A 26,532-nucleotide genomic window follows, 5' to 3' on the forward strand; every position below is an offset into this window, starting at 1 on the left:
ATTTTATTACCACCAAAGGTCAGGTTCTCCCCTAAGGTAATAGCTAGTACAACTCACTTTCGAATTTTCTGGGCATCCTATTGCCCTAAACAGTTTCTCAAAATCCCTTAACCAATTTACTAACACTGTTGAGTCTGATTCGCCTTGATAGGTTGGTGGCTTGCTTTGTGCCACCTTTTTTAACAACTCTCCCTGAGCATCCCCATTGTTGGTTGAGTTCCTTGCTAACTGTTGGGCGACCACTGCCAACTACCTTACCACCTCACTCAGCTCACCTCCTCCATCATTGTAGTTCCTACCTTCTCCTGCCGTCTTTCTTCTCCTGAATTAAAACGAGGGGTCTTTATTAATTATGGTAATGGTTAGATCTCAAGTTAGACACCCATCCTACTAACTTCCACACTAGTAGAAAAACACAAATGCGCACCGGTTAAAAACCCCCCATTCGCACCGGTTTTGAACCGGTCTAGAATTGGGGGATGCCTAAAATGTAAAACATTCGCACCGGTTTTGAACCGGTGGGAATACTTGTTATTGGTACCGGTTAACCGGTGATAATAATAGGTACCCACTTTTACAAAAAATATAATTCATTACTTTTTGCACTAAATATTTTCTTTTAGCTTTTTTTCATCTGAATTTATCACCAGACTGTTATAGATATACATAATATACTTGAAATCGATAATTTTCATTAATAACCTGTAATTTTACACTTGAAAAAAAAAAAGAAAAAAAATATATATAGCAGCAGCCCAGTAGCAGAAAAGCAGCATCACAGTAGCTAAACAGCAGCAGTACCGAAGCAGCAGCACTAAAGAGAATGCAGCGTCCATATTAGGGAATAAAGCAACTTGAATGTAGCCTGAATTTTGTTATTTCATGCACCAATTTGATTACAGATCCATATGTAACCTGTCAAATTTTACAAAAAAATCCCACATTACTAACCAATCTTTTCATAACAATAAATAAATCAACAACAAAAATAACACAAACCCAAATCAAAAGAATAAACCCAAATCACAAAATAAAAACAATTATCAAAAAAAAAATCGTAGATGAAAACATTCTATAGAGTCTACAACAACAAAAACACAAACAAACAGCAAAATATCCTCTCAATACACACGCTCAAAACATATTAAGAAGTCATTGACAAGCATTAAGAGAACCCCTTTTTCTATACCCAGTGAATATTCCATAGCTAGGCATAATCAATTATTCAAGAGCAGCCGTGAAAGCCATATCAACTTGCATTCTGGCATTAACAACTAGCAGAAAGCCAGAAAGATAGCATAGGACCACATAATAAGGCCATGCATACATTCAACACACATACAAATGTTAAAGGTAAATAAGGTAAAGTCCTTGGATAAATTTGTCAGGCAAGGGATTAGTATACATACAGAAAGCACAACTTCGATAGCCTGCCCACAGACTCCGGAATGGCGGAATTGGACCGTTGAAACTGTTCAAATAGAGATCCAAACTGACCAAATTTGTCAGATTACCCAGCTCACTAGGTATTGGCCCCCTGATATTGTTATTGTACAGTTCCTGAGAATAAAAACATACTCTAATAAGTTCGTATAATTTCATAACCAAAAAAAAAAAAAAAAAAAAAAAAAGCAAAGGATCAAGTACATGATAAAAGTTACATTCCAATGAACCAGAAAGCAATTAAATTTGTGCTTGATCCATATTATAAGCTCAAAAGAAATTATTATTTAGTTGACTTCCCATCAAACCAAGTTCAAGGATGACTCAATGTATGCAACTATATCCTTCAAAACAAGAGAGAGAGATAGAGAGAGAGAGAGATACAGAGTACAAACAGCCAGCTATCAGTTTATCTCTCCTCTAATGGAACTAGTGCACTAAACATTTTTTATTTATGGCAGTAAAATACAGAAGTAGCACAGACCTTCATTCCCTTTTCAACAATTATGTAAGTTTCAGAGGTTGAGAACGACTCAATAGAGATAACACCATTAGCCCCAATCTTGTCAATGGCTTCAGCAAGAATACTCCCAAACAAAGTCATCATTTCCAGAAGATATTAAAGTCATAGTTGTAGGCAACAAGTATAAATTAATATAAAAACATAGGCTTAAAGCCACACCTGCCCCTAATCTCGGCAGAGCAAAAGCAGCAGCTACAGCAGAGCAAAAGTAGCAGCAGCAAGGGTGCACTGCAGGGAAGCAAGGCAACAAGTTCAAGCTTCAAGTCATTCGACAAACGCAAAAACACAACTCAGAAAATCAATCCAAAACCTAATTTTAATTCCTGAGCTATACTTGTTAAGAAACTCAACAACTATGGTACAATAAGGCAATATAAGAAGACAAACTAGAAACAAAATATAATGAAATAATCCACCATTATCCACTACCAAATGAGATTTAATTTTCATATTCAATCAAAAGAAACCCAAAACTGATCAAAACCACAATCAAGAAGTCAATCAAAATATTCCCAAAAAAATATATACCTAAAAAATTAAATTAAATGACAACCAATACAATATTCACATTACATCCACAAATCAAACTACTGAAATTCAAGAATCAAGTATCAAATACTCTGTATACTCACAAGTCAAATACTCCGTGTACCCATAATTCAAATATTCTGTATATTCACAATTCCAAAAGCTCAAATTAACAAAATCCTAGATCAATCGCAATTATTGAAACAAATTAACAAAACCCTAGATCATCGCAATAAAACTGAGTTGTATAATCTGATTTTAAACCCCAAATCTACTATATCAACCAATTCAATCATCATCTATGCAATTTGACAAATTTCACGTTCAATCAAATACTTCGATTCAATTCTTCCAAATCCCCAAACTTAATAATTCAATAATTATTGAAATTATATCAAATTTGCATACAAAAATAACAGCAATTTCGTAAGAAAAAACGTACCAAACCAATGACAATCAGGTTGAATACAAGAGTCAGGCAAATCACTAGACTGAAATTGCTGGCTCATAATCCAATATCCACCACAGTCAAATTTCAATATCCAACTTAGAAATTTTCCACAACACAACACTTTCAAGTCTTCCATAACATCAACCCTAAGCAAATTAAAATTCAAGTTAAACCCCCCCCCCCCCCCCAAAAAAAAAAAAACAACTATTTCATCCAATCAATAAATAATGAAAAAAAAAGCAAATCAAGAAATTAAACAATTAAATCGAGAGTAAAGAGAAAAAGGGATACAAGGATGAGATCAAAGAGTCTCCTGGTCAACTTTGACAAAATTAGCTCCATGGACATCCCAAATTCAATTGCATGTTGAATACAAGAATCAAATATAATAAAAAAATTAACCATCAAAAATTGAAAATTAATTGAAATCAAAACCCTAAATAACTTGAATTAGGGAATTGAAAAACGATTCTCGAATATAATCTGCAATTCTAGAAGTAATTCGACAAAAATATAACGCAAAGCTAAATAAATTAGAAACCCTAACCTCAAATTTCTGATTTTTTTGTTCGAAATTGATTTGTATTTGTTGTTGTTGAAGAAGCACGAACATCCAATTGATTCGAAATAAACGCACCCACAAACTCTAACCTCCATTATTGTTTATTTAAGAAATAGGCGGCGGCGGCGGCGATGGTTGTATTTGGTTTGAAAATTGACGCTGATTTTCGAAGGAGAAAGAGAACGAGAGCTGACAAAGAGAAGAAATGGAGAGATAAAGTGGGCTGGCGGTGAAAGGGGTGGTGGTGGAAGCTCAGGAATGGTGGTGGGGAAGCTAAGAAGTGGCGGTGGAGTGATAGAGGGGAGAAAGGGGGAACGAAGGAAGAGGAAAAGGAGAATGACTGAGTGAGGCGTGGTTATTAAATTAGGTGTTTTAGAAATGTATAAAAATAAAGGGGCACCGGTTAACTGGTGCTCTTTGTATTAGCAGTGTAGAAAAAATAAAAAAAATCAAGGGGCATCGGTTAACCGATGCTATTTGTATTTTAGGCCACCGGTTTCCAAGAATCGGTGCTCATTCTTCGGTGCACATTTATGTTTTTCTACTAGTGGCACCAGACATACATACACATTTAATTTAAGCTACCAAATTGAGGTTACAACATTACAATCTCCCAAATTTTGCAGCTTGATCACCACATTTTTTATTGCTAACTAACCATACATTTAATAAAGCATCACAATAATAAAAAATAATTCCCATGGTTCCCCAGAGTTTGGAAATGAATTATTGGAATATTTGAGTAAGAAATGGCTCGTTGGAGTAGTGATATGAAATGAATGATTTGGTAATGAAATGACTTATTTGGCAGTAAAATGAATCATTTGACAAGGAAATGAATATAAATTTTATTGCTGAATAAGGAAATGACTAGAAACTAAAAATGAAATGAGTTCAAATAACCTACGCAAATCAATAGGTTTATTGATTCACTGTGGCCATGTCACTTATTACTTTACTGGAAATGAAATAGCTATAACTGCGGAAATGAAACTAGAAATCCTATAAAGAAATGAAACTACAAATATCTAGTCCTTTCGAACATTGTCCTTCTTCTCTTTCGATTGTTTGTAGCTTCCAGGATCGAATTTAGGGTCATCTTCCTCCTCCATTGGTTCAGGTGTCTCTAGATTTTGGGATTTTGCTTTACTTGAATAAACTCTTCATCTTCCTCATCGTCAGATGAAATGTCAATAATGACTGGGGTTGTGGGTGGATTTGGATTTGAGATTTCCATAATGGAACTATCAACAGTATGGTTACTCTCATCCATTAGTTTTCCTTCCTCTTGCTCTCCATTTGCTCCAGCTTGATTACCCTATGATAGGGAAGTGTTTTCTGATTGGTTGCTAGTAGAAGGGGAATTATTCCCTGTTGGGTTATCATAATAATAATTTGGATATGGAATATGTAAGCATTCGTAGTGATATTTCTCAACTCGAACGAGGTAAGAACCAATATTTGTAGTCTGGGTACCACTGTCCATAATAATCTTTATATTTAGAATAATTGGGGATGTCCCCAGGCAAGTAGAAATCAGCAAACTTTGTTTTAACAGCTAGATATGAGGGTTCATCGGGAAGACAGTAAACTATCATGGCTGAAACACGATCAGGAAGATCATACTGCTTGTCTCCTAGGACATCACTCAGGTGTGAACAATAAAAGCATATTTTCTTAACATAATTAAAGGGACGTTCATAGTCTTTCTTAATTAGTGTTCCAATTTGAGAGTGTTTGTTAGGAAAGATCAGCATCCTGTAAAGAAAAAGACTTAGAAAAGAATTAATATTCCCTTCCCAAAGAAAAATAAAATAACACAGTTCTTGCATGTATTTAGGTTTAATGTTTAATCAAACAATCTTACTTATTTCTAATCACATAATTACATGCTTTCACATTATCCAATTCACATAATCAAACATCACAACCTAAATATTAATGCACCTAAATATTAATGCATACAAGAACATGAATAATTCTAACTTATATGCCCCAAATTCTTTCCTACCCAAACTCACGAACATGCTTTTAAAACTTTTAACACATAATTCGTACCTTAATCCTTTGCTTTCATGCAAAACGAATAAACTAAAAATATTTTTATGATTCTCTTTTTATTTTAAAATTTTCGAAAATTAGCCTAAATAAGGCAATAATTTTCGGCCAAACCGAAAAAAAAAAAAAATTCGGACACCCCTCATAAAAAAATTTTGAATTTCTCCAAATTAAAAAAAAAAATTTCGGACCTCTCTAAGAAAAATAAAACTACTCACTTTTTAAAATTACTCATTAAATAAACACTTGGCCAAGTTCAAAACAAAATACTTTAAAACACGTTTTTGGCTTTGGTGGTAATAAAAATCTCAACCTGGCTCTGATACCACTTTGTAACAACCTAGAAATTTCTTTCCTTTAAAATACATATTTTGCTCTTTTTTTCAAAATACGAAATAGGAAATTCTAAGACATTACCGCCACCGTGATAACGGCTAAGACAATTATCAAAGACAAAAAGCGGAAGTTTCACTTTAAAACCATTCAAACAAATCAAACTTAAAAGTTAAATCAAAGTCAAACGAAGTCAACCTACAACTTGGAACCACTGTAGGCCCTTTTCAAAACCAAACTAAGTATTTAAAACATTGTGTTAGTCTCAGAATCAAATATAAATAATAATCAAAGCAACTAAAACACATCATATACTTATGGAAACTAAACAAGATTCGCTCTTCACTCATGCCCATCATAAATATGCTTCATCATCTGAAAAGATTCTCTTAACTTTGTCCCCACTACTCGCCATTAGAAATGGCTCGTTGTAGGGTCAAGATAAAGACAAGGCCAAACAAACATACAAACACACAATCAACAATGCTGAGTACATAAGCGTAAACATTATACACTAACATGCTTTCATCCTAGCATCACACAACTTACCTTGTTGTACCTGTTTACAAGCATACAACACACAACACAAAACACAATTAATGAATAAATAAATTGCTTATTTAATTTGATTACGCATCAAACAGGTTTCCCACCAAATCCCTGCCCCAAATAAATTGATGTAAACTACAACAGAAGCTAACTGGGTAGGCAAAAATGTCACTTATGAGTGACGGATGTCCTGCGCATAAAAATAAAAGGAAAATACAGCGTCCTGTACTCCCAGTTGAAGTTATGATCAAATATAAAGTCACATGACTCCCTCCCATATGTTCATACTTGAGGTATATACGTTGCAAGAGTTTTGGTGCGTAATCTCTTTCACTTTACGTTGTTTATTTATTTTAGACTTGGTGATGACTCCCAATCCACAACACAATCAATCAACATAAATCATCCGAGTAATCAAACATTCAAATTCAATTCTTGAATATTTAGTGATCACATACAATTAAATGCTGAACCCTTTTTAAACCAACTCGGTGTTGAAACACCTTAAGCGCTTAAAGCACCGCAAATCCTATCACTAGTAGAAAATTATCTTTTACCACCCTACATATTCTACTGTTAATATAAAAATCGTAGCAATATTTTAGTAATTTCGAAATTACCTCAAAAAACAAAGAAAAGGCTGCGGTTAATGTAAAATCCGTTAAATCAAAATGCTACGGTTTTTAAAACCCGTAGCATTTATAAACTACCGTGCCCCCCAAAAAAGGGACCAAAACCCTTGTTTTTATATTTGAAGACTAGCCCCCCCTCAATTCACTCTCCTTTTTTCTATCCCTTGTTTTTATTGTTGTTTTTTGAGATCCTGTTTTGTTAGGTTTGGTTGATTTAAGTTTAAAGCAACTGCTTTTGAGGTTTGATTGTCAGGGGAGAGATGAGATTGATGTCATGTTTTGAGTCAGATTTCACCTTATTCTCCAATGGATTCGACGAATGAACTTGTACTCTGGTTGCAGTTAAGCTAGCTGTAGCAAATATTTATGAACATGTTCTCATACAAAATAGTGGGAACTTCTTTCTAATTTGGAGGAGTTTTAGCATTCTGTTTATGAAATGATATGTTCACTTCTGATTAGAAAAAAAGTATCTCCCCCGAGATTAGTTTCATGCGTACTCAAAGTTTGCCGCCGATCTTTTGCTAATTATTCTGTTCAGTTGCTTCTGCCTTCTTATCATTTAATGCTTTAATTTCTTTCTTTCTTTTTTTCCCCACCAGCTTGTTGATTTTAAGTATTTGGCCACCAGATTATAAGTATTTTGCAGGTATTTCATGGCTATCCTTCTTAGGACAGCTTTCTACAGGGTGGAATGTTGCAGGTACTTTGAATTTCTTGAGCTCTATTATACTAGTGGTGAATTTTAGTCAATAATACCTTGGATCGTATCTGATTATTGCTCGTTTAGGTGTCTTTGTGCATATGATTCTCGTTCCCCTGCTATTGATAGTGATTGATTTTGGCTATTGAGTTGTACTTGAAATTATCTACATTTTACAAGCTTGCCGATTAGCCGAGGCTTGAACATGTAGTCATTGGCAAGGGGCAATTCAAGGCTGAAAGGACAATGAGTAATATTATCACCTTTTTGATCATTGTTGACCTTTTTTGGAGTTAATGCTCTTATTTTCCTTACACCCAAAGTAAGGATATATTTGCAATATTCTTTGATCTCTTTATCATGTGGATCTGAATTTTGATATCTGATTTCATTTTTCTGGAATCTGATGTTGCATTTTATTAGGGATCCAATCTTTTTGAGGTTGTACAAATGACTGATATATTTGATCAGAGTTCTCTCTTTTTACCTCCCCTCCCCCCTTGTATGTGTGTGTGTATTTGTGTGCATGATCTTTGTTGAACTGCTGTAAACTTGCATGCTTCATCATTGTATTCAGTAGTTATTGTATATATTTGAGAGTGGATAATTGACCTTAAAGAGGTGGCTTATACTTTTATAATATGCTAAAGTATAAGATAGTTACTTTTGACCCTAAGTCGGTGCATTGTTGCAGTTGCAGGTTATGAGTCCTATCTCACTGCTCAACTTGCTAGGCAATGTATTGCAGTTGATGCATCATGACATTGATGCGGCTTCTGTCTTTGATGCTGCTGCCACTTCTGTGCTGCTGCTGTTCTGCCTCTGTGGTGCCCTAAGTCGGTTTTGAATGGCCAGTGCCTATTTACCTTTTTCTACTAGTGAAATGATTGAGCATGCTTGTGTTCGTATTCGATCAAACTGTCTAAAGTCCATATGTTGCTGTCCAAAGTTGATGTTGTTGTTGTTTTCGTTTGTTGAATAGACTGCAAGCCTTATTTGTAAAGTTCTCTTATTTGTAAAAAGTTTACATTGTATAATTAAGATTAATTCTATGAATTTTTTTTTCTATATGTCATACAATCATCATTTATTAAGCTTTAATAATGCAAAAAAAAAAAAAAAAAAAAAAATTATTTTTTGCAGGCCACTTATTGCTACGGTTCACACAAAAAACCGTAGCATAAGATAGTAAAAGGCTAAGCTACGGTTTTTTCAAAAAAAACCCTAGCAAAAAATGCAAAAACGCTACGGTTTTTAAAAAAACCGTAGCAAAAAACTTAAAATTGCTACGGTTCAAACAAAAAACCGTAGCATAAGATAGTAAAAGGCTACGATTTTTTCAAAAAAACCGTAGCAAAAAATGCAAAAACGCTACGGTTTTTAAAAAAACCGTAGCAAAAAACTTAAAATTGCTACGGTTCAAAACCGTAGCAAATAGTTTTCCTTATTCGCTACGCCCACTAGTTCTACAGTTTAAAACCGTAGCAAATAACCCAAAAAGAACTGTAGCAGATGTCATTTTTTCCACTAGTGTATCCCTCGGTGTTTAGAACACCATAAGTGCACTTAGGCACCGCATTTTATTTTATTCTGTGTACTAAGACACTTACTAGTTCAATTCCCATGCTTATAGCATCAATAAAAATCATATGAACCATAGTAAAATTCCCTTTTTATATTCTAAACCAAATTAAACATTTAGTTTAATTAAATATGTCTTCAATCATTCCAATAATAAAAGTGTGGTCCATATTCAATATACCATCATAATTAATTCCAATCAATAATTCACTACAAATAATTCATGCTTCACAAATCAATCACCAAAATCAATCCAACCAACAATTCCAATCAATACCTATCATGATACTAACTTGGAATTAATTAAACAACTCTTAGCATGCTTCTAAACATTTAATAAATTAGCGAGTATGAGAACGTACCTCGAATATGATCTCAAAATCGCCACGACTATACGAAATCATTCACTTGGTAGTCTCCTACAACCCAAAATTACAAACAGACATTAATACCTATTTATATTAAATTTTCAGCAAAATATACACTCTTTAAAATACTTTTAAAACCTTCTAAAACATGCTGAAAATTAATTAAAACCATCTACTTTTATTCCCAATTAATGGGTAGTTAAAATCCCTTCAAGAAAACTTTATTCTAGCCTCTACATTAAAATTCCAGCATTATAAAAACTCTTAAACTTGCTGTAATTTAGTTTAAAAACACTAATTTCACTAGTTTTAATCAACCACCATTAAATTCTATTAATAAACATCAATTTAGAAACCTAATCAATTGGGGGCTTTTTCATTCAAAACCAAATTTGAAAATTATGTGCATATTAATCATTATTAAAACACCATAAAATCATCACACACACCCAAATTCAATAATTAATCAAAGCTAGATTAATTTAAAACCAAAAGAGAAGAGTTTTTTTTTATTTTTATATATAAACACGCAAACCGCATGGAGGGGAGGGTGGTCGGTGCGCCACCTCCCGCGGCTCCTGCTGCTGCTCCATGCTAGCGGCGGCCAGCTGTGGCGGTGGTGGTAGCCGGCCTCCGTGTGGTGCTGGTGGTGTGTGCCGTGAGTGTGAGGTGAAGGAGAGGGGGGAAATTAAGGATGAAAGAAAAATAAGAGGAGAGAGAAAGAGAGTTTACCTTTGGGTATTCTCCATCCTGGACAAAGTCTAATTTGCTCATAAGGTGGGTATTTATACTCTCTCTCAAAATCCTCCTAACTAAATTTCCCTTTTTACCCTTAATGGTTCCCATTCCCATTCCACTTGGTATTTTGAATTTAAAATTCCTTTATAAATTCAAAGTTTCCCAAAGTTTTTAAATAATAAAGTAAAATATTTCCAAAACCAAATAAATAAATAGAAGTGGCTTTTTAACTAAAATTGACCTTTTAAATTATTGAACTACCATAAAATAATTCATTTCAAATTATTTAAATACGTCATAAAATAATATTTTAAATTAGTATACGTATAAAAATTCGGGGTTTTACACTCCGCCTGCCGCCATAGTTGTTTCCCAATCTGGATCTTAAGATCCTACGATTTTATGATCCAAAATTGTGTGATCGATCCAGATCTTTGGTAGGATCTTAAAGTTTGTAGGATCTTACGATCCTACTCCGCTATTAATTATGAATGGTAGGATCTCAACACAATCCTACGATTTTATTACGATTCTACCATCCTATCCAACATTTCACTATAATATGAGATTTTAATTTATTTTGACATATTTTTTATTACTCATTAGGTTATATGCACCTAAATTTAATGTATTCAATAATTATCACTAATAAATTAGCGAATCTGAGATATTAATATGATTTTATCAATTGACAACTTGCAATTGTCATAGTTAAGGTCTCATTCTTGACAAATTTGCACATAATTTATCAATTTAAACTTGTGTCACTACCATATAGACAAAGCTAAATGAAGATCGAAATTTCTTAAGCAAACCAATGTCTTTTAGCATTGAAACCCCTTAGAAGAAATGTTTTTAAGTCAATTTATAGCATAATATATAATATTATTTGTTATTAAGTAGGATCTTACGATCCTACTATCCGATTCTATCGATTCGATCCCACGATCCTACTATCTGATTCTATCGATTCGATCCCACCCCCCACCCCCCATCGATCCAAGGTAGGATCTCGATCCTAACAACCTTGCCTGCCGCCCTGGCTGAACGGCCACTTGCTCCCCCCTCCCCCCTAGCGCTACCTTGCCTGAATGGCTACTCGAACCCGTTCCTAAAACCCGAGCTAACCCAAAAACTCCACCTCCACCCCAAATAAACCAACCCAGAAATTGAGACTTCTGCCATGGCTAAGTGTCTCATGCTTCAATAATGATGAGATCAGGTGGTTGTAAGAGAATATGCTTGGATTTTGGATTTAAATTTATTGAAGAATAAAGTAATGGTGTTGCTGTTGTTAACAATGATTATGAAATTGAAGAAGGTGATAAGGTTTTTGGGCTGGCTGGGTTGGGTATTTTGGGCTGGTTGGGGTTTTGGGGTAGTTAGGTAGGGTTTCGGGGATGGAGGGCGGGGTTTCCGAGGTGGAAGGTGCTAGGGAATAGCGCTGGGGGTGGGGCTGCCATTGAAGGTGGTGTGTTGTGGTGGTTAAGGTGGGAGGAGAGAGATTAAAGGGAAAAAAAATAAAAAAATCGGTTAAACAAGTCATATGTGAAAAGGCTTGTTTTGAGAAAATAGGGGTGAAAGGTGGGATTGTTCCCAGATTACGCAAAGGTTGACTCGTTTTGAGCAAGTCAAGTAAAGGTGAGATTATTTTTTTCAATTTTTCCTTTTTTAAAAGCATCACTTCCATATTTAATTTGGTAACTTTATAATATATTTTATCATTTCCCTCTCTTACTTTAAACCTCATTCAAATTATTTATCATTTCTCTCTCTTCCATGGTCCCCACTTAAATAATAAAAATATCTATCCTCTCTCACATACTTTCTCTTTCATGGTCCCCATCTTACTTTTACTATAATAATTTATTCACCCACTCACAATATTACATTACTCTCCTAAAATTCCGTGCAATCCGAAGTGATGCCCAAAAAAAAAAAAAAAAAAAAAAAAAGAATAGAGGGAGTATTTTAACACCAATTAGGGATTCTTACGCGCATAACTAACCTTTTGAGGAGAATTATTACTGGTGACCTTTATGCCTTATGTATATTTGCATGCTATTTTATTATATCTATTTGTAGGGTAATTTTAAATACTTATTGAGATGAACTGAATATATTAAACAAGTCCTCATACAATTATATACTTCGTAAATTTTGTATTCCATATATATTGAAATTAATTAGAATACTTTGTATTAAATAGTGTTTACATTCCAAATAGAAAAAAAAATAAAATAAATGGAGAGACTAAAAGATGCTTTAAATATTGAAATAAACACAAATAATTAATCAATTTTGGTGATTCTAGAGACAATCTTAACGCTTTTGAATTCAATAGGAGCAAATATGTAAAAGAACATTTTTAGGGATATAAATATCCATGCACTATTTATAAGAGCTTTCTCAAACTTTTTATAAGGTAGAAAAAAAAAATTAACATAAAAAATTTCAAAAATTTGATTTTACCACCACTTAATAGATTCTGTCCAAGAATCCGTTAAGTGGATCCTCAATTCCACGTGTCGATATATTATTAGTTAAAAAAGAGAAAAAAAAAAAGAAAAAACCTAAAAGTTTAGCCAGCCACCCACACCACCACCACCATTCTTATCGCTGACGAAAAGGCGGTGGAGGTTTACAATCCCTATCATTACTAACTGATTTTAATTGGAATTCAAACTCCATATCAGCGCTCACTAAAAGAATGGTGGAAAATTACATTCCTTATCATTACCAAATTAACTACATCAAACGATAAAACTAGCTCCAGACCAACAGCTAAATGTAGAACAGTACCTTGAAAATGAAAGGAATGGTGTCCATCCAACAAGTGTATTATTCTTATAGAGGGTTCAGAATTATTACAGAGCTAATTCTTTAGTAAGGTCAAGTGATCGGAATGCCTAGGTGGAGGCCGCTTTCGATCAGTAATATTAAGGTATAATTAATTTTACAGCTTAATCTTAACTGAACCCTTCGGGTCGAACCCAATCGAACAACCGATCCGAGACGACGAATCAATCCGAAGGATTTAATGAGTCGTCGAGTTTTACGAACAAAGACATCGGATATCGAGCCTAGGGCGTCGAGGCCGAGCGTCACAAAATCACAAGCAACAACTACGAGCATAGCCTTAGCTAGGCTAGGCTAGCTCATCGCAAGCCTAGGCGCACCATGGTGTGCTAGGGGCACCATGCGTGCCAAGGGTGCCTAGGCGCCATCGCAGCCCTAGCACCATAAATAGGCGCACATGGCTGCACCATCGCAGGCCACACGCACCAAGCACAGCCATCGCAGTGCTGAACACTGGCGCATGTGCGTGTGCGTGTGTGCCTCGCACCATCGCAGCAGCATGGTTGCGCATATGCGTGCCTTCGCATGGCACTGCACCGCATCATGCGTGCTTGGGGTGCTAGGCACCATCGCAGGCCCCTCGCACAAGTACAACACTATCGCATGGCTAGGCCAGTGCGTGTGTGCGTGTGCGTGGAGAGCATCGCAACAGTAGCATGAGCCTCGCTCAGTGCGTGTGCATGCAAGCCATCGCACCATCACAGCACCAAGCTTCGCATGCTTGTGCGTGTGGCTGGCGAGGCGATGCCCAGCATGCGTGTCTCGCTAGCAGCTCGCATGCTGGGTGTGCGTGTGCGATGGCGAGAGAGGCAAGGGCCAGCACCAGCGCCAGCAGCTAGTAGCGCCTAGCACTGGCACGCACCAGCAGCACAAGCATCGCCCAGCGCCAGCTCGCATATGCTGGCTGGGATGCGAGGCTGCTGGCTGGGCTGGTGCTAGCTGGCGTGCTAGCTGGATGCTAGCCCAGCAGCCCCCTATGCCGGTTTTGTGAGGGAGGGGACCAAGGCTTGGGCAAAGCCTTGGGGAGCAAGGCAATGGTCTCCCCCACCTCTCATGGTCCTCACCTAACTCTCTCTTTCCCCTTGACACTTGTTGCATTGTGATTGATTTGATTATTAATTTATTTTGGAATTAAATTAATTATCAAAATTATTCATTCTCCCACATTGGTTGGGAAATGAAGATCAAGGGTTCATTTCCCTATAAATACCAAAGCTTGGGTATTTGGAAAGAACAACCTTGAGTAGAATTAAAAAGGCAACTCTTGATTTGAGTAAACCTTTGATTCGTAAAACTCATAGTTTTATTTGTCCGGGTCTCGACTAACCTTCGAGACTTAGGACGCTCGGGTCGGGTTTGAGGGTACGATCCCGTTGGAGGCCTCGTATTTTCGTGGCTCAAGTAAGAGCTTATTGTTGAACTAAGCACGCGTCAAAGGTATAATCGTTTATCCTTTCTTGTGTCTTTAATTATGTTTTGCTTGTTAATTGCATTTATTATGGGGGCGTGTCTTGGCGGGTTTCATTCCGCGTAGTGTGGGTCACTACAAAACCCAACAGCGGTATCGGAGCCACGCTCCTTTTAATTTTTGCAATTATTGATTAATTGAGGTGTTTTAAAGTAAGATTTTATTTCTGGTTTTGCTTTTCTAATTAGATTAGAAGCTCGTTTTAATTAGTTTTAAAACTCGTATTTTTATCGATTTGGCTGTCGAACCCAGATTTTGGCTCAAAAATAGTGATTTTTGGGTGGAAACAACATTCTAGAACATATTCAACCCTATTTAAGGGCTGTCCAGAAAACAAATTCGAACCAGAAATTCATTTTTTCTGGGGTTTTTCGTTTTTCAACGAAAATTTTAAATCTTTTTAAGCCTTGATTAATGCAAGCATTACAAGGTTAGATTAAATGAATTATTGCATCCCTAATCTACTGCTATTTTTAATATCCTTAAGCATAATTATGGAGTTTTAATTACTGCTTAAGTTAATATGCTATTTTTCACATAAACTTGTTTTTCACAAATTTTGCAAATTAATTGTAATAATGTGTGAATGTTTGATGTGAATGTGTAATTTTAAGTTCCTAATATGTTTAAGTTCTAATCTTTAAAGGTTTAAATGATTGAAACTCTAACCCTAAAATCCATATTGAACAAAGTTTGGATTTTTCATTTTGGTTGATTAAAATCCATGAAGTTCATATACTTGTGAGTAAAATTTTGATTAATCTTCATATTGGAAGATGTAATCTTGTTATTTTACACAAGTATGAAAGTTGGAAAATTTTATCATTGGATGGTTAATTTATTTTTCCAACTCCCATTTGTCAAATCCATTATTAATTTGCATATTGGCAAAGTTAATTAATGACATAGCTCATTTAATTTTAAGCATAAAGAAACACCTAAAATTGTTCAAAAATCAATTTTTGGATGATTTAAGCTTTGTAATACCCCGTATTTTTGAAAGGTATTTTCTAAATTAAAGAGTATTTAGTCTCGTATTTTCGACGTATTTTCTAACTTAAGAGTATCTCAGTTTTGGAGCCAAAATGATATTTGAATTTTGGCGCCTAAATCATTTATTTTAATTAAATGGATAAACTAAAAAATTTATAAATAGTATTTTGATTAAATAAATAATAAAACAAAACTATATTAATTAATAAAATTAGAGGCAATTTCGAATTTAAAAATCTGATTTGTGTAAATAGTATTTTCGGATTTTTCCAATAAAATCCAATTTTACTTAATGTCTTGCTAAACTAATTATTTTCATGAAATAAAATTAATTTCCTAAAACTAAATAAATATCATTTTCTAATTTTACAATTAAAAATCTGATTTTCATAAAATAAAATTAATTCCTAAGCTAATAAAGCATATTTTCGGATTTTATACATTAAAAATCCGATTTTTAATAATTATTTGCTAAATTAATTATTTTTATGAAATAAAATGATTTCCTAAAATAATCAAATAATTTTTTAAATTTTATATAATAAATATCTGATTTTTATACCTTATTATAGACCAAATTTTCGGCCACCCTAATAATCTAGCAAGAAAATTGATTTTATTCTTCCAAATATCTATAAACTTATTAAATCTTTAATTTTTGACAAATAAATTATTTTACAAAATCCCTAAACTAACATAATAGGTCCGAAAATATTGAGTAATATTTTGCTCAATATTTTCGGCCATTCATGATTTTTCTACAAAGATTTTTAATTATTTTATTAAAAAAATAAAATCCTTTAAATTCCTTTACTTCAATTCATAAACCTAAAATTATTTGATTCTATGTCATACTTGCACTCCAAGCTTAAAATCTACCAAATAGAATTTCATGATCAAATAAATATTATAGCCTTCCATATATTTAAAACCCTAATTTCTATTTTTCAAAAACTTCCATAATTTATAAACCCTTAAATTCCATAAACCCATCACCTAAACACCTATAAATACCCCTTTCAAGCACCCCAAGAATCACACCAAAAACCTCAAGAAATTCTCTTCTTCCTCCTCTCTTTCTCACGGTTTTCCCCCTCTCTTCCTCCTTCCCATTTTCCGGCCACCGGTGACCGCCCACCATCGGCGACCACTTGCTGCCGCCGGCGACCACCAGCAGCCGCCACCCCTGCCTGCCGCTTGCTCCTCCCTTGCCTTGGTTCCACCACCATCCTTCAATACCTCCTTTCTCTTAATCTTGTTTTATATTATTAATCATTTTTCTAAGTATTATTACTTACACAAATTAATTTTATAAAAACAGAAAAATTCTGTAAATTATAAATAGAAAATTATTTTAATTAATTCATGCACATATAGGGTAGTTTAATTAAGTTGTTGCGTTTATTTGTTAGCCTTATATTAATTAAGGTTATAATTATGTGTAGGGTGTTCGTGAGTTAGAGAAGTAGTTGTGAATCGCTCGTGGTTGATCAAGGTACGTTATGTGGTTTGATACTTTCAAACTAGATTTTATGTTCCGTATGAAATTATAATTCATTCCGTATAAAATTATGAATATTTACATTTCGTGTGAAATTATATCTTACTACGTTCCATGTGAAATTATGATTTAATTATGTCCGTGTGAAATCATACTTTATTAAACTCCGTATGAAATTACATTTTTACAACAACATATTTATTTGATAAATTATAACTTATTAAGTCCTGTATGAAATTACATGTAATGCATGAAATTATGTTTTATGTTCCGTATTAAATTATGAAGTTATGTCGGATTGAATTTAATGTTTTCGGATTTAAATTAAAAGAGGCTTTGGATTGTGATTGGAAATGATTGGAAAAGATTTACAAATTTATTTTGATGCAATTGTAACGGATTTTTAAAAAGGAGCTTTTATGCAAATCAATCGATGTATTATGGATCCCACTTAGGGAATATATTAGAGAAGACTATGGACTTTGCATGACCTAGTCTTTCCTCAAGTTTGGCCTTTGATTATAAAGTAAACCACTTGGGGGGTGTGCACACTTAGTGAGGAATTGGTTTAAAATGAATCGATTGAGTTTTTAACTTGTATTAAAAGAATCGGATTGGAAAAATTCTATTTGAATACGGCATTGGTATTTCTTTTATAAATTAAACGTGAATGATTTAAGTTAAGTTTTACTTATTTTACACATGACTTACTTAGCATATTTTGCTAATACGTGCTTTTGTTTTTGCTTTTCCCTGGTTACCATTTATGGTAAACAGGTGAATATTTCAGGTGGAAATTGATTGATGCATACGGGAGTCCACGGGAATTTCACCTAGCTAGGTAAAGTTTGAGTCATTTTATGTCACGAATTATGAACAAATTTTACTATGGTTTATTTAATAAAGAATAAAGCTTTCTGCTGCAAAAGTTTTTTTTTTTTTTTGGTATAAGCCTTGCATTATTACGCGGCGGTAATACGCCCAAGTCTATCTCTACGGTATTTATACGTATTTTCTACAATCTACGTAGAGAGAGATTTGGGGGTGTTACAAAGTGGTAACAGTTTGTCGGGTCTTAAAACAAGATTAAAAGTTGAAATAATTAAATTGGATGGGTAGACTTAAGTTAGGCATATAGGATAGAGTTTCGCATTTTTTTTATTCAAAAAAAAAAACCCTATTTTCTTCTTTGGAAAGATGATTGAGAAAAGGATGCTCGGGTTCTCATAACGAGGCCTATAATGGGTACGCCTCTCTGTCTAGGCAAGGCTCTCCCCGACGCTGTGGGTAACTTACCTGGGAGACTTTGTGACTGGAATAACAGTATTAGCTCTACACTACTATGAGAAGTATAATCTTGAAGTCTTCACCTAACCCCCTTGGCTAGTTCTTTTGGAATTAGCCCACTTACCCAAGATTAAGAAGTACTACCCTCTATTTGAGAAGTATGGGGATGTGATTAAGGAGGATGGGCTTTGGAATGAGAGACATCACCATGAAGGGAAATGGCTAGCCACCTTGACACATTTTAAGAATGACCTACATTATTTGGAGCGTAACTATGAACCTAAGAGGAAGTCCGTCAAGCCACCTAAACTTACCCCTCACCACACATTAAGAGAGGTTGACCAACTCCGCTATCTAAATGCTCAACTTCCTTTCCCTTACCCGAAGTATGAGGGAGACTTTGACTCTTCTGATGATGAATCCATTCCACCACTTGGACGGCGTAAGAACTACCCTCATCCTTCCCACTTTTCCCAGTACAATGTACCTATACCATGTGAACATCCAAACCTCGAACAAAAGCCCGAATTCTAAAAAGGCCTAGAGTTCATGACTTCTCATCATCTTCTAGTTCCAACTCTTCACCTCCTCCACAACCCAACAACCCAAACCCTCGAGGAAACCCAAACCCAAAGTCAAGCTAAACCCCAAACTACAGTGATTATGTACCAACCTACTTGAAGGAGCCCAATGGTAACAAGAAGGCTAGCAATGAAGATCAAGAGTTCGACCCAGTAGAAGAGGAGGGATCAAATAAATGATTTATCTTATGATTGTTTCAATAAATTATATGCATAATAAAGTGTACTCGAATATTAATTAGTAATAATAATAAAGTATTTGCTTGATTTCTTCTATGTTTATGTATACGAATAAATTAATAATTTTTTTCTTCTTTCTCTCAAATGTGAACATCAGGAAAATATGTCTTTAAAGTTAAAGAATAAGAAAGCTGGTTCCAATATGGGCAAGGTCCTTAAGAAACTAACCGATCTTGCTGAAAACATTACCTAAGTAGCAAACCAAGGGAAGGGTTCAGGAAAGGGGGATACTTTTGGTGAAGTATTCAAGGGAGTAGCTGCAACCAAACCACCCTTTTTCTTAGGAAAAGAGGACCCAGCTAGCCTTGAAAACTGGATCCGAGAATTTGATAAGTTGTTTGATGCAATCAACTGTCCAGACAATATGAAGGTTAATAATGTTGTATACTACTTAAAAGAAGAAGCTGGCTTATGGTGGACCCAAAAGAACGAAGAATTGATGGTAGACCCTAATTTTGGCTGGGAGGATTTCAAGGTAGCTTTGAGCAAAAAGTTTTATCCTGACCATTTGAGGAAACAGAAATGTTTGGAATTCACTAACTTAAGGATGGGAACTATGACTGTGAGTAAGTACTATTCTAAGTTCATAGAGTTGATGAGGTTTGCACCGGAAGTAGTACTAACAGAGGCTATTAAAGCTCAAAGGTTCGAGCAGGGGTTAACTTGGAATCTGGAAGGAAAACTGGGTGGGGCAACCTTTGAGAGTCTAGATGAGGTGTATGGCCGAGCCGCCCATTTGTATGGAATCAAGGGAAGAGAGCTAGGGAGCATGTCAGGGGAGAAAAGAAAGTCCAATGATCAACCCCAAGGGAGCGATAAGAGGCCTAAGAACCATGCGAGTTTTGGGAATGGGAACCATGGGGATAAGAGGGACTTTAAGGGGAATTTTCGGAGAAATTCAAACCATGGTGGTGAGAATAGAGAGAACAAGGAGAGAAATAAGAGAAGTTACTTCTGTAAGAGATGTGAGAAGGATCACCCAGGGAAGGACTGTGCAGGCAATAAAGTGACATGCCAATACTGCCAAAAATTGGGACACCGAGAGTACGAGTGTTTCAAGAAGGAAGCAGATTTGAAGAATGGGAAGGTTCAGGATGGACGGAATCCCCAAAACCCCCACAAACTAGCGGACCTGCCCAGAACACTGGAATCAGCAATGGTGGAAACACTTCTAAGGGACGGATTTTCGTAATAAATAGCTGTGAAGCTGAGACTTCCAATAATGTGGTAATTGGCACTTTTCTTATACGTTCTTTATCTGTGAAATTTTTATTTGATTCGGGTGCATCACACTCTTTTATTTCTAAGACAATAATAGAAAGTCTCCAGTTAGAAAGTCCAGAGTCAGTCTCCTTGGATGTAGCTATTCCAACAGGGGAAGTTAAGGAGTGTTCTAGACTTTTTAGGAATATACCCCTAACTATTTCAGAAGTAGAGTTTCCATCGGACCTAATTGAGTTCGATCTCAAAGATCTTGATGTGATTGTGGGAATGGACTGGTTGGGAAAGTACAAAGCCCAGATAGATTGTTCAGCACAAAAAGTCACGCTCTACGACCCAGCAAAGACTAGAGTGACTTATAGGAAGGAAGGGAAAAGGCAAGGAATAAGGGTTATTTCGGCATTACAACTTCAATAGTGCCTCAAGAAAGGGTATCCGTTATTCATGTGTAGCCTCAAAGAGATAAGGGGTGAAGAAGGGAAGAGTGATACAAAATTACCTGTCGTGGAAGAATTTCCCGATGTATTTCCCGATGAAATACCAGGCATGCCACCAGAAAGAGATGTGGAATTCACGATTGACTTGGTTCTTGGAACTTGACTTATTTCCAAGGCTCCATACAGAATGGCCCCAGCTGAGATGAAAGAGCTAAAGGCCCAATTGGAAGATTTGCTTGAAAAGGTATACATTAGACCCAGTTCCTCACCCTGGGGAGCTCCAGTATTGTTTGTGAAGAAAAAGGATGGGAGTTTACGGTTATGTATTGATTACCGTGAGTTGAATAATGTCACCGTAAAGAACAAATACCCACTACCCCGGATCGATGATTTGTTTGACCAGTTAAAGGGAGCAGGAACATTCTCGAAAATAGATTTAAGGTCGGGCTATCACCAGTTAAGGATTGCAGAGCAAGATATTCCTAAGACTGCCTTCAGGACCCGTTATGGCCATTATGAGTTCACAGTAATGCCGTTTGGGTTGACAAACGCGCCGGCAGTGTTCATGGATCTGATGCATCGAATCTTCCGACCCTATTTGGACAAGTTTGTAGTGGTATTTATTGATGACATTCTGGTTTACTCGAGTAGTAAGGAGGACCATGAAGACCATTTGAGGAAAGTGTTACAGTTGTTAAGGGAGCACCGGTTATATGCCAAACTCTCTAAGTGTGAGTTCTGGTTAGAGGAAGTGGCCTTTTTGGGGCATGTAATCTCTAAGGAAGGAGTCTCGGTTGACCCAGCTAAGGTCCAAGCTGTACAGGAGTGGACAACCCCAAAGAATATGTTAGAGGTGAGGAGTTTCCTGGGGTTAGCCGGGTATTATCAAAGGTTTATAAAGGACTTTTCGAAAATAGCGAGACCGATGACCAATTTGATGAAAAAGGATTGTAAGTTCATTTGGTCTCCTGAGTGTGAGGAAGCATTTCAAACCCTAAAAGAAAAATTGACAACAGCCCCTGTGTTGGCATTACCTGATGAAAGTAAGGAGTATCAAGTGTACAGCGATGCGTCAAAGTTTGGGTTAGGATGTGTTTTGATGCAAGCTAGAAGAGTTATTGCTTATGCTTCAAGACAGCTGAAGACATATGAGCAGAATTACCCAACGCATGACTTGGAACTTGCTGCCATAGTGTTTGCTTTGAAGATTTGGAGGCATTACTTGTATGGAGTGACTTGTAAAATTTTCACCGATCACAAGAGCCTAAAATATATCTTCACCCAAAAGGAATTGAACAATAGACAAAGAAGGTGGTTAGAATTCATCAAGGATTATGAGCTTCTAATCCAGTACCATGAGGGTAAGGCTAATGTAGTGGCAGACGCCTTAAGTAGGAAGTCAAGACACTCGATATATACGATGATATTGCCGGACCAACTGTGTATCGAGTTTCAAAAGATGAGTTTGGAGGTGGTAGAGCAAGGAGAAGTCAGTCGGATGTTGAACGCTTTAATTATTCGACCGTCAATTTTCGAGGAAATTAAGAACAGTTAGTCGGAGGATGAAAAGTTGAAAAATATAAAAGAGAAAATGAGTGAAGGGCAGGTATCGGATTTCACCATTGATGAAGATGGTGGACTTCGTTTTAAGGGAAGGTGGTGCGTCCCACAGCACCGTGGAGACATCAAACAAAGGTTGATGGAAAAAGCTCATAGTTCTCCTTATTCAATGCATCCCGGAGGGGACAAATTGTATAAGGACATGAAGAAAAATGTTTTGGTGGCCCAATATGAAAAGAGAGGTTGCAGAATTTGTGGCTAAATGTCTAACATGTCAGAAAGTAAAGATTGAACATCGCAGACCACAAGGGAAGGTCCAATCATTAGAAGTGCCTAATTGGAAGTGGGATTCCATCTCTATGGATTTTGTTGGGGTATTACCCAAAACTCAGGCAGGAAATGACTCCATTTGGGTAATTGTGGATCGATTGACGAAAACAGCGGTCTTTATACCCATGAAAAATACTTGGTCCATGGAGCAATTGGGAAAATCCTATGTTAAGTATGTAGTCAAGTACCATGGGGTGCCAAGTAATATTGTGTCAGACAGGGATTCGAGATTCCTATCCAACTTTTGGCAAAGTGTGTAAAAAGCAATGGGGACGAAACTACTAATGAGCATGGCGTTCCACCTTGCCACTGACGGACAGACCGAGAGCACCATCCAAACATTGGAAGATATGTTGAGGGCATGTGTAATGGAATATCAAGGGTCGTGGGAAGACCACCTGGATTTGATTGAGTTCTCCTACAACAATAGTTACCATGCAAGTATTGGGATGGCACCATTCAAAGCCCTATACGGCAGGAAATGTAGAAGCCCAGTCTGTTGGAGTGATATCAGTGAAACGATGGTACTTGGACCAGATATGATTGAAGACATGGTTAAACAAGTCAAATTGATACAAGGAAAGATGAAAGCAGCCCAAGATAGGCAAAGAAGCTATACTGATTCAAAGAGAAGAGAAGAAGAATATCAAGTAGGAGAGAAAGTGTTGTTGAAAGTGTCACCTATGAAAGGGGTTATGAGATTTGGGAAAAGAGGAAAATTGAGTCCAAAGTACATCGGACCATACGAAATTACCCAACAGATCGGAAAGGTGGCATACAGGTTGAACTTACCCAGTGAGCTGGAAAAGGTCCATAACGTATTTCATGTGAGCCAACTCCGGAAGTATATACCTGATAGGACTCACGTATTACAACCCGAGAACATAGTAATGGACGAAAATCTGACTTATGAAGAAAGACCTGTCAAAATCTTGGATACTAAAGTCAGGAGCACAAGAAACAAAGATGTGAGAATTGTAAAAGCGTTATGAACCAATCACAAGGTTGAAGAAGCAACATGGGAAGCTGAAGCCGAGATGCGGAAACGCTACCCAGATTTGTTTCTGGAGGTTAGTAGTCGAGTTACGGGGGCGTAACTCTTTTAAGGGGGGTAGAATGCGATAGAGTTTCGCGCGCACCTATTCCCAACCCTCTAAGTTAGCAATAGGTTGTGTCTAGTTAGAATGTTTAGCATATGCATGAAATTAATTAACTAAAAACTATTTTCAAAGAAGAAATTCTTTCCTCATCACTTCGCATAGTTTCGGGCCGAAACTTCTTTTAAGGGGGGTAGACTGTTATACCCCGTATTTTTGAAAGGTATTTTCTAAATTAAAGAGTATTTAGTCTCGTATTTTTGACGTATTTTCTAACTTAAGAGTATCTCAGTTTTGGAGCCAAAATGATATTTGAATTTTGGCGCCTAAATCATTTATTTTAATTAAATGGATAAACTAAAAACTTTATAAATAGTAATTTGATTAAATAAATAATAAAACAAAACTATATTAATTAATAAAATTAGAGGCATTTTCGGATTTAAAAATTTGATTTTTGTAAATAGTATTTTCGGATTTTTCCAATAAAATCCAATTTTACTTAATATCTTGCTAAACTAATTATTTTCATGAAATAAAATTAATTTCCTAAAACTAAATAAATATCATTTTCGAATTTTACAATTAAAAATCTGATTTTACTCTAAGTAAAAGTATTTTCATAAAATAAAATTAATTCCTAAGCTAATAAAGCATATTTTCGGATTTTATACATTAAAAATCCGATTTTTAATAATTATTTGCTAAATTAATTATTTTTATGAAATAAAATGATTTCCTAAAATAATCAAATAATTTTTTAAATTTTATATAATAAATATCTGATTTTTATACCTTATTATAGACCAAATTTTCGGCCACCCTAATAATCTAGCAAGAAAATTGATTTTATTCTTCCAAATATCTATAAACTTATTAAATCTTTAATTTTTGACAAATAAATTATTTTACAAAATCCCTAAACTAACATAATAGGTCCGAAAATATTGAGTAATATTTTGCTCAATATTTTCGGCCATTCATGATTTTTCTACAAAGATTTTTAATTATTTTATTAAAAAAATAAAATCCTTTAAATTCCTTTACTTCAATTCATAAACCTAAAATTATTTGATTCTATGTCATACTTGCACTCCAAGCTTAAAATCTACCAAATAGAATTTCATGATCAAATAAATATTATAGCCTTCCATATATTTAAAACCCTAATTTCTATTTTTCAAAAACTTCCATAATTTATAAACCCTAAAATTCCATAAACCCATCACCTAAACACCTATAAATACCCCTTTCAAGCACCCCAAGAATCACACCAAAAACCTCAAGAAATTCTCTTCTTCCTCCTCTCTTTCTCACGGTTTTCCCCCTCTCTTCCTCCTTCCCATTTTCCGGCCACCGGTGACCGCCCACCATCGGCGACCACTTGCTGCCGCCGGCGACCACCAGCAGCCGCCACCCCTGCCTGCCGCTTGCTCCTCCCTTGCCTTGGTTCCACCACCATCCTTCAATACCTCCTTTCTCTTAATCTTGTTTTATATTATTAATCATTTTTCTAAGTATTATTACTTACACAAATTAATTTTATAAAAACAGAAAAATTCTGTAAATTATAAATAGAAAATTATTTTAATTAATTCATGCACATATAGGGTAGTTTAATTAAGTTGTTGCGTTTATTTGTTAGCCTTATATTAATTAAGGTTATAATTATGTGTAGGGTGTTCGTGAGTTAGAGAAGTAGTTGTGAATCGCTCGTGGTTGATCAAGGTACGTTATGTGGTTTGACACTTTCAAACTATATTTTATGTTCCGTATGAAATTATAATTCATTCCGTATAAAATTATGAATATTTACATTTCGTAAAATTATATCTTACTACGTTCTATGTGAAATTATGATTTAATTATGTCCGTGTGAAATCATACTTTATTAAACTCCGTATGAAATTACATTTTTACAACAACATATTTATTTGATTTTTATTAAGTCCCGTATGAAATTACATGTAATGCATGAAATTATTATGTTCCGTATTAAATTATAAAGTTATGTCGGATTGAATTTAATGTTTTCGGATTTAAATTAAAAGAGGCTTTGGATTGTGATTGGAAATGATTGGAAAAGATTTACAAATTTATTTTGATGCAATTGTAACGGATTTTTAAAACGGAGCTTTTATGCAAATCAATCGATGTATTATGGATCCCACTTAGGGAATAGATTAGAGAAGACTATGGACTTTGCATGACCTAGTCTTTCCTCAAGTTTGGCCTTTGATTATAAAGTAAACCACTTGGGGGGTGTGCACACTTAGTGAGGAATTGGTTTGAAATGAATCGATTGAGTTTTTAAATTGTATTAAAAGAATCGGATTGGAAAAGTTCTATTTGAATACGACATTGGTATTTCTTTTATAAATTAAACGTGAATGATTTAAATTACGTTTTACTTATCTTACACATGACTTACTTAGCATATTTTGCTAATATGTGCTTTTTTTTTTGGCTTTGCCCTGTTTACCATTTAT

The 26,532-nt window shown here is 35.3% G+C and overlaps 2 protein-coding genes and 1 long non-coding RNA gene across 4 annotated transcripts; 2 read left to right on the forward strand and 1 right to left on the reverse strand.

Annotated features, from left to right (window-relative positions):
- Positions 1-550: 550 nt before the first annotated feature.
- LOC110711970 (inactive leucine-rich repeat receptor-like serine/threonine-protein kinase At5g24100) lies at positions 551-3,931 on the reverse strand. 2 transcript variants are annotated; one of them, XM_021890412.1, is made up of 4 exons: positions 3,493-3,931; positions 1,928-2,194; positions 1,410-1,560; positions 551-915 (listed from the first exon to the last, which is right to left on the reverse strand). In XM_021890412.1, the coding sequence occupies exons 2-4, from the start codon at positions 2,048-2,050 to the stop codon at positions 881-883; spliced, it is 309 nt and encodes a 102-aa protein (XP_021746104.1). In that variant the 5' UTR covers positions 2,051-2,194; positions 3,493-3,931; the 3' UTR covers positions 551-880. The 2 variants fall into 2 exon arrangements, 1 of the variants encoding a protein (XP_021746104.1); XR_002509465.1 differs by having other exon boundaries at positions 554-915; positions 2,126-2,194; positions 3,493-3,924.
- Positions 3,932-7,156: 3,225 nt separating this feature from the next.
- On the forward strand, positions 7,157-8,852 carry LOC110711892. Its single transcript, XR_002509452.1, has 2 exons — positions 7,157-7,782; positions 8,477-8,852. It is a non-coding gene; the product is annotated as an uncharacterized LOC110711892 (long non-coding RNA).
- A 10,910-nt stretch (positions 8,853-19,762) lies between these two features.
- Positions 19,763-20,590, forward strand: LOC110712073. The gene has a single exon (XM_021890493.1). It carries the CDS (start codon positions 19,763-19,765, stop codon positions 20,588-20,590), a length of 828 nt encoding a protein of 275 aa, XP_021746185.1.
- The last annotated feature ends 5,942 nt before the right edge of the window (positions 20,591-26,532 follow it).

Source organism: Chenopodium quinoa, unplaced genomic scaffold (assembly GCF_001683475.1).
Source record: "Chenopodium quinoa cultivar QQ74 unplaced genomic scaffold, ASM168347v1, whole genome shotgun sequence".
NCBI lineage: Eukaryota > Viridiplantae > Streptophyta > Magnoliopsida > Caryophyllales > Amaranthaceae > Chenopodium > Chenopodium quinoa.